The sequence below is a fragment of the Chiloscyllium plagiosum genome, chromosome 10 (genome assembly GCF_004010195.1).
Source record: "Chiloscyllium plagiosum isolate BGI_BamShark_2017 chromosome 10, ASM401019v2, whole genome shotgun sequence".
Taxonomy (NCBI): Eukaryota; Metazoa; Chordata; class Chondrichthyes; order Orectolobiformes; family Hemiscylliidae; genus Chiloscyllium; species Chiloscyllium plagiosum.
Window position 1 is genome coordinate 3,176,396 of NC_057719.1, and position 9,030 is coordinate 3,185,425.

The 9,030-nt window shown below is 45.8% G+C and overlaps 1 protein-coding gene across 1 annotated transcript in view; it reads left to right on the plus strand.

The window, feature by feature from the left end:
- Nucleotides 1-6,321: 6,321 nt before the first annotated feature.
- The window catches only part of LOC122553341 (uncharacterized protein C14orf132), a 56,784-nt gene continuing 54,075 nt past the window's right edge, over nt 6,322-9,030 (plus strand). Inside the window, exon 1 of the mRNA XM_043696914.1 lies at nt 6,322-6,716. Within this exon, the coding sequence (XP_043552849.1) occupies nt 6,690-6,716 (27 nt within the window). The 5' untranslated portion in view covers nt 6,322-6,689. The remainder of the gene's footprint in view (nt 6,717-9,030) is intronic.

Genomic DNA, 9,030 nt, shown 5'->3' on the forward strand with positions numbered 1-9,030 from the left:
ATAAAGTTCTTGGGGCTAAAGGGGAGAAAGTGGAACAAAGTAAGGAGTTTGACGAACAGCAATGATCCTATTGAATGGTGAAGCAGTGTCAAAAGGCTGAATGGCCTACACCTGTTCCTGCTTTCTCTGTTTCGATGATGTACTGCCTACATATCTGGCATCACACAGGCACTGAAATTCTTATACCATGTTACGCAATGGGAAGCCTGTCAGTGGCAAACAACAGCCATGTTGCTATAGTATCACATTCCATGGCAAAACTTGTCCCACCACAATTTAGATCAGAGTGGTGCTGGAAAAGCACAGCAGGTTAGGCAGCATCCGAGGAGCAGGAAAATCGACGTTTCGGGCAAAAGCCCTTCATCAGGAAATTTTCCTGCTCCTTGGATGCTGCCTGACCTGCTGTGTTTTTCCAGCACCACTCTGATCTAAACTCTGGTTTCCAACAACTGCAGTCCTCACTTTTGCCTACCTGTACCACCACAGCCCACTTGCCAACCACGAGAGCACAGTCCTCTCAATTTGTACAACTATTGGTCTTATCCTTGAAATGATGTTCTTGCAAAATGTCCTGGTGAGTGTGAGATGAAAAGCTGTGGCAAAATGTTGCCTTTTTTCAGTAATGCTGTACTTCTAATGAAAAGCTATCAGCCTGAAATATTAGCTCTGTTCCTCTTTTTCACAGGTGCTGTTAGGCCTGCTGGAAATTTAATACATTTTCTGTTTTTGTACATTAGTTGTGAGTGACTGTAAATAATTCTACGGCGTAGACTCAACGATTCAATGAAACTTGGTCAAACTTGTAGCTGAGACAGAGAAAATCGAGAAACTGCTCTCATTAGCCCAGAGAAGGTTAAGGGATTATTTTAATAAATGTTCCGAAAGCAATAATGAAAACGTATTATTCAACCTATACAAGAGGAAATCCTAGAGAGGTTTGTAAGGGTTTTTAAAAGGTTTTATACAGGCTGTAACTGCAAGCTATGACAAAGTAATCTCAGAAAGCTGTCCCTAATTCCTTTCACAATAGTGTTCATGCTAAATGTTAATTGAAGGAAATAAGTTGGTGTCACTAAGTGTTATTATTATTGAGAGCTGAGATGATTGATGAAGGTGGTGCTGTTAGATGTTCATTACTTACTCAGCAAGCTGGCCTTCGTACTGAGCGGGGACACCTTGCTACAATTGTACAGGGCCTTGGTGAGACACCCCCGGAATACTGTGTGCCGTTTTGATCTCCTCATCTGAGGAAGGACGTTCTGCGATGGAAGGAGTATAGCGAGGGTTTACCAGACTGATTCCTGGGATGACTTATGAAGACAGTCTTTTCCCTGGGGTGGGGAAGTCCAGAACTAGAGGGCATAGGTTTAGGGTGAGAGGGGAAAGATATAAAAAGAACATAAGGGGCAACGTTTTCACGCAACGGGTGGTGTGTGTATGGAATGAGCTGCCAGAGGAAGAGGTGGAGGCTGGTACAATTGCAACATTTAAAAGGCATCTGGATGGGTATATGAATAGGAAAGGTTTGGAGGGGTATGGGCCGGGTGCTGGTAGATGAGACTAGATTAGGTTAGAATATCTGGCCAGCATGGATGAGTTGGACTGAAGGACCTGTTTCCGTGCTGTATAACTCTATGACTCTATGGTGAGGAATCTCTCCACTCGAGCTTAGAAGAATGAGGGAGAATCTCATAGAAACCTAGAAAATTCCTACAGGATTAGAGAGGGTTAATGCAGGAAGGATGTTCCCAATGACCAGGGAATCCAGAACTGGGGCTCACAGTCTAAGGACTTAGGGCAGGCCATTTCGGACTGGGATGAGAATGGGGAGCCTGGGGAATTCTCTGCCATAGAAAGCATTTGAGACCAAAATATTGAATGCTTTCATAAGGAGTTAGATATCGTTCTTGGGGCTAAAGGGATAAAAGAAAATATAGAGAAAGTGAGAACAAGAGACTGAGATGGATGATCAGCTACGACCATCTTGAATAGCAAACAGTCTAAAGGGCTGAATGGCCTCCTCCTGTATTCTATGTTCCTATGACACCAGTAGGAACTCTCTATGGTCTTGTTCAAACTGTGCCATGGGACCTTTAGCCAGAACTTAGCCTCATCCAGAAAAGATGACACCTCTGACCGTGTAGCACTACTATGGGTCTTGTGTTCGATTTTGTAGAGTGCGATTTCAGCTCACGACATCCTGACTCTGGGATTACCCAGTGCAGCACAGGAAGCATAAAGACTGCAGATAGTCCATTCCCATCTCTAATTTAGCACTCATCGTTGGAGAGGTCACATGATAGCACAGTGTAAGCTCTCTTCTGGGATTCGACTAAATTATTGCATTGAACCCAGTGTGTAAGCTGACCATCTTGGTGGTTACGACTGCTGTGTTATTCTTTGCTGAGATTAGGGCATCAGTGTCACTCCTTGTTGCCCATTCCTAATTGTCCTTGAACTGAGCAGCTTGTTAGGGTATTTCAGAGGGCACTTAAAAGTTACCCATGTTACCATGGGTCTGAAATGCCACGGGTGTGGTGGGATTTGAACTCTTACCTCTCTGCTTTAGTAGCCTAGCAATATTACTATTATTCCATCAATTCCTCAGTCTGTATCCCTGCTCAAACCATCAGCCTATATTCCCCTAAACCCAGTTATGATGTTGGAACAAGGTACACACGGAGAGTCCTGAAGATGTTTACAGCATGGCACACAGGCCAGCTCAGAATGATCGTGTTATTATTAACAACTACATCTTTCACCATGTCCAACCTTCCTCCCCTCAGCAACCTGAAACAGAACCTCCCTGGACCGTCTGGTTTGCTGCCGGGTTCACCTGCACCGTTCTCCAAGCAGATATCATGAAAGCCAGAGCTTATCAGCAACAACTTGCATTGACATAGCCCCATTCATGTCGTGAAGCATTCCAAGGTGACAAGTGGGAGCATTATCAGACCAAGTGTGACATGGAAGTGAGCAAAAGGCATGAACAGACAGGAACACTTTGAACAGAGAATTCCAGAAGCCGGGATGCAAGAGCAGAGGAAATGGTCACCAATGGTGAATTGATTTATAACAGGCATGTTCACAGTGCCACAATTAGAGGAAGGAGCGTTGTTATTATAGGGATTGAGCCGGGTGAGGCTGTGGAGAAATTTGAACACAACGATAGGAGTTTTAATGAGATGGAGATAGTTATGCCAAATTCCAATTCACTGAACAAACAGGCTAATCGTCGTTTATCTACACAACTGCACTGAAGGACAAATGGGACGAATGGATGAGGAGAGGGGGAGCAAATTGGAGGTTATCAGTGACTCTGACCTCAGGGGTGAGTTCAAATAGGCTCAGCGATTCCCGCTATGGGGGTGGGGAAGCTAAATTATGAAAGGTAGCCTTTTCCTTAGAACAGCTAACGTTGATCAATGAGGAATTAACCTTACTGTTAAAATAGACAAAGGTGTACAAAGAGACTGAAAGTACAAGAGAAAGTGCTGGAAACACTCAGTAGGTCAGTTAACATTGAGAGAGAGAGAGAGAGAGAGCAAGGCAGAAGCTGATTCAAATTCCTGGTCAATGACCTTGGAGGTAACCCTCCAAGATCTCTAATTGCAGCCTCTCGAGCATCTCCAATTTTAATCTCTCCATCTCAGGTCTCAGCTGCTTGGGACCTGAGCTCCAACATTCCCTCTGCAAATCCCTTTGCCTCTGTTTCTCTCTCTCTTGCTCCCCCTTTAAGACAATCCTTAAAACTGATTGTTGTGAACGAACTGAACAAAGAACGTTACAGCACAGGAACAGGCCCTTCAGCCCACCAAGACTGTGCTGAGACCTGAAGCCTTTCTAAACTATAAACCTTTTGCCCCTATGCTGTTTGTATCCCTCTATCCCCTCCCTGTTCATGTAACTGTCAAGGTGCCTCTTAAACATTGTCATTGTATCCACCTCCACCAACTCTGCGGGTAGTGCATTCCAGGCACTTACCATCCTCTGTCTAAAAAACACCCATCTATCACATCTCCTTTAACTTCCCCTTTTACCTTAAACCTATGTCCCTTAGTTAATGGCATTTCTACTCCTGGGAAAAAGATTCTGACTATCCATTCTATCCACGCTTCTCATAATTTTGTAAATCTGCGTCAGACTGCCCTTCATCCTTTGAAGTCTAAGTTAAAACAAACCAAGTCTGTCCAATCTCTCCTCATAGCTAATACTCTCCAAACCAGGCAAAATCCTGGTAAACCCTTTCTGTACCCTCTGCAAAGCCTCCAGAATGTTCTGGTAGTATGATGGCCATAACTGTACACAATATTCCAAATGTGGCCTAACTAAAGTTTTAAGCAGCTGCAACATGTCTTGCCAATTTTTATACTCTATGCCTCAGCCAATGAAGGCAAAGATTCCATATGCCTTCTTGACCACCTTATCCACTTGTCTTGCCCCTTTCAAAGGAATCTGGACCAGTGTGTCTGGATTCTTCCATATGTTGATGCTTTTAGGGATTCTGCCTTTTCTCGTATGCGTCCCTCCCACATTAGATTTCCTATAATTCATCACCTCGCATTTGTCTGGATTAATCCATCTACCATTTCTCTGCCTTAATCTCCAGCCTATCTACATTCTGCTGTATCCTTTGGCAATCCTCCTCCCTGTCCACAGCTCCACAAATGTTCGTGTCATCCGCAAACTTACTAATCAGGTCCCCTACATTCTGCTCCAAATATATTTCCAAGCAACAAGGCTCCCACCACAGATCTCCTGGCAGAAAAGCACCCTTTCATTACTACTCTGTTTCTGACTGAGCCAGTTCTGTATCCATCTTACCCTCTCACTGCAGATCCCACATGACATCACCTTCTGTACCAGCCTGCCATGAGGGACCTTGTCAAAAGCCTTGCTAAAGTCCATATGGACAACATCCACAGCACTACCCTCATCAATCATCTTCATCCACTTCCACATAAAGCTCAATCACATTTGTGAGACTTGACCTTCCCTGCACAAAGCCCATGTGGCCTGTAGTTAATATATTTTTCCAAATGTAAGTAAATTCCTGTCCCAAAGAATCTTCTCTGAATTTCTGAGCCATGATCTAAGGCTTGCTGGCTGTCACTTCCTCGATTATCCCTGTTGCTCTTCTTAAAGAAAGGACCAACATTGGCTATTCAAATGTTTGGTTACCTGTTGCAACTTTTAAAAATTCTATTCATTCATGGGGTAGGGGCTGGGCCAGCATTTATTACTCATCCCTAGTTGCCCCTTGAGAAGGTGGGGGTGAGCTGCCTTCTTGAACTGCTGCAGTCCATGTTCTGTAGGTAGATCACAATGGCCCTTAGGGAGGGAATTCCAGGATTCTGACCCAGTGACAGTGAAGGAACGGCGATATATTTCCAAGTCAGGATGGTGAGTGGCTTGGAGGGGAACTTGCAGGGGGTGGTGTTCCCATGTATCTGCTGCCCTTGTCCTTCTAGATGGAAGTGGTTATGGGTTTGGAAGGTGCTGTCTGAGGAATCTTTGGTGAACTTCTGGAGTGCATCTTGTAGATAGTACACACTGCTGCTACTGAGCGTCGGTAGTGGAGGAAATGGATGTTTGCAGATGTGGTGGCAGTCAAACTGCTGCTTTGTCCTGGAGCTGCCCCGCTCCAGGCAAGTGGGGAGTATTCCATCACACTCCTGGCTTGTGCCTTGGAGATGATGGGACAGGCTTTGGGAGTCAGGAAGTAAGTTACTTGCCGCAGTATTCCCAGCCTCTGACCTGCTCTTGTGTGTGTCTCGCTGTCAACTTTTGTCGGATGGTGAACAACCTTGAGGGTGTTGAAGTTGCTATTTAAATTCAGGTTGTTGTTGAGAATTGGACAAGATTGGCAGAAATTCAAAGGGACAAAGAGAACTCTGGGTGTGATAACATCAAAATGCTGGAGATCGCAGCTGGTCAGGCAGTACCCATGGAGAGCAAGCCAGCTAACGTTTGGAGTCGAGATGAATATTAGATATTTTTGAAGGAGAGATGGTCGTGTTTTAAATGTTAATATAAAAGCAAAAAGCAACTGAGACTGGGATGACAAGAATATATTTTCTGTATGCTTCCAGCATCTTCTGTTGTTAATTGAGATTTCTGGCAACTTACATTATTTTATTTTCTGTTTCTCAATGAGGGTGAATCTGATTTCCAAGGGTGAGGCATACAGAGGACCCCTTTAAGAAACAGAAACTAGTTTATGTCCTGGTTTATAGGCCCTTTGTTGCTAAGGGAGTGTTGCCCTGGTAACTAAATACAAGACTCATGACAGCTTGAGCAGATGAAAACAGCACCACATGATTGCTGCCTGCCATGGTCTCTCTCAGTCTGCTCAGAATGGGAAGGGTTATTTAGAGATTCGTGCTGGAGGAACAAAGCTGTCCCTAAAGCTTGGTCCAGGAACCTTGGCAGACAGCTCAGTGCAGAAAGCAGCTGCATTCGGAAACCCATCCCGGCTGGGAGCTGTCCATAAGGGGAGGGAGTCACTTGCTACTGAGTGGGCGAGTGTGTGTGTGAGAGAGAGAGAGAGACAGAGAGACAGAGAGAGAGACAAAGGGATGCTGTCAGAGAGCCGTTGGTGCTGAAACAGAGAGACTGCCAGGGAAACGCGATTGATCAGAGCCTGCGACTGTCAACTTTCGGATAGTGGAGCACTCCAGTAACCCACCATGGATCTCTCGTTCATGGCTGCACAGGTAAAGCCTTTAACAAACAAAATGAAATTACCTCCTAAAGATAAGATTCGAGCGTGATTATCTTTGCCCCTACCTTTAACGTTTTTTTTTATTGGAAGTGTCAAGCAACCAACAGAAAAACAATGGTTTCCTGGCGAGGAAGCAAGGGGATAGATTTTGAAATCCAGGCCATTTGTTGAATGATTGTAATTCACTGCAAAAAACAAAGGGTTTCTTTCACTGCTCTCCCTGTGAATATTAAAGACAGTTTCTGTCGGCTGGCGGTAATGATTGATACTGTTGTATATTAAAACCCTAGTGCCTTGCCTCACTCTTCAAGCTAAATGAAGTAGGGCATGGTCCTCAACCAGAGCTTTGTTGAGTTTTTCAGTTTGCTATTTCAGACCCTTTCTGTTACCTCCTCCCCACCCCCACCCACCGGCTCCCTTATATTTCTCACAAAATGATTTCTTTCTGCAGCCTCTGGTTATGAACCTTACACCTTAAATTTCCTCTCCCGCTTTCTCCTCCACTGACCAGTGTCTTCAGATATTCGTCTGAGGGGTTGGACTCATTGGCACTGCCCCCCACCCCACCCCACCCCACCCAGTCGCTTCCTATCTCCCTCTTGTTGATGTCCAGGATGTGAGAAAGGGAGGGTGAGGCAGGGGGTTTGTGGGCCGACTGTATTTGGGGAGAGAAGACCCGGGGCAAGGTACAATCCCAACACTCCGTACACAAAGGGGACTCTGTGAAAGGGGCCAATGGGGCTTAAGGATACAGTGAAACCCACTGGGCAGTGCATTGACTGGGATGGCGAGTCGGAAAAGAGGGATGGTCCCTAGATGTGGGGCTGGGAAAGACAGACAGTCCCTGGATATGGGGCTGAGAAAGGCAGACTCCCAGGGTGTGGGACTGGGAAAGATGGACACTCCCTGGATGTGGATCTAGGAAAGACAAATATTCCCAGGATGTGGGTCTGAGAAAGAGAGGCATTCCTGGGATGTGAGGCCAGGAAAGATGGATGATCCCAGAATTGATTTTCTCCCTATGTTATTTTCCAGTCTTGTGGGTGGTGATGGTCATGATAGTGATGGTGGCGATAAGGGATTGATAATATTGTGATGTCATGTAGTCATCTCGGTGATTGTGGTGATGGTGGTGAAGGTGATAGTGTTGGCAGTGACCGTGCTGGTGGTGCTGATGGTGATGGTGATGTCAGTGGAGTTGTTCATGGAGGTGATGGTGATAATGGTGGTCTTGGTAGTAATGGTGGCACTGGTGGTAATGGCGATGGAAGTGATGACTGTTTTGATGGTAGTGTTAGCAATGGCTTTGCCATGTGAAGATAGGCAGTCCCACATATCGGTAATGGTTCTGGAAAGGGTGATAGCCACTTCAGTTTCCCCTCCCCCTCTGAAGCCTTATCGATACCAACATACTGGGGTTATAGGTTTGAGAAGACTGCAGGAGGGAAGCAGTGGGTTCTGTATGAAGTCCCATCCCTTTCGTCCTCTACATCCTTCAAATAATGTCTCGTGTGGGATCAATAAGTGCCTGGGGTGAGGGAGGGGCTGGTCACATCCGTAAAGTGCATGGGTCCGAAGAGTTTGAAGTGCAATAGGGAGGGGTCTGTCTGAAGACTGTGCACTTGGCTTATTGAGCTGCTTTGGTGTCTCTGCCTTGTGCTCATTCTCTCAATCAATCACACTGATATTTTTCATTATTTGTTCTCAACAAATGTGATAAAGTGAATATGATTGTTTTGTAATTTGTTGCTTCATCAATCATAAAAACGCTCGCGAGCAAATCAGGCCATGATTATAGCAATCTGCTGACCTCTCACCTTTCTGGTTGAGGGAACAGGCTTGTTGCTATGGAGACTGGGAATGGAGGTCAGGTTGGAAGGGTCAACTGTGTCCCCACATGACCTGCAACCTCCCCATCCCCCACCATGCCGACATGATGCCATTGGTCAGTCCTCGTGGTTCCCCGCCCTACAGCCTGTCCATTATTTACCAGAATGAATCTGAACTTTCCCAATCCACATCCCTGGAACTAACGGCACAAAGAACACCAAGGAGGTCACTGTTTTTGTTTTAAGGATTTCTTTCTCCATTGCACAGTATTGAAATGTCAACTGCAAGAGAAACTGAGCCCTCGTTGGGTGTGGGTACCCTCACTGGGAGGGACGAGTCCCATCTCGTGCCTGAAATGATGGTGTGGAGGGAGGGGGGTATGGCAGGGAAGTGGGAGGGTGAGGATGAGGTGAGGGGGTTAGGGGAGGGGCTGGGCAGACAGGTTATGGTAGAGGGGAAAGGGGGGGGTTGAGTGG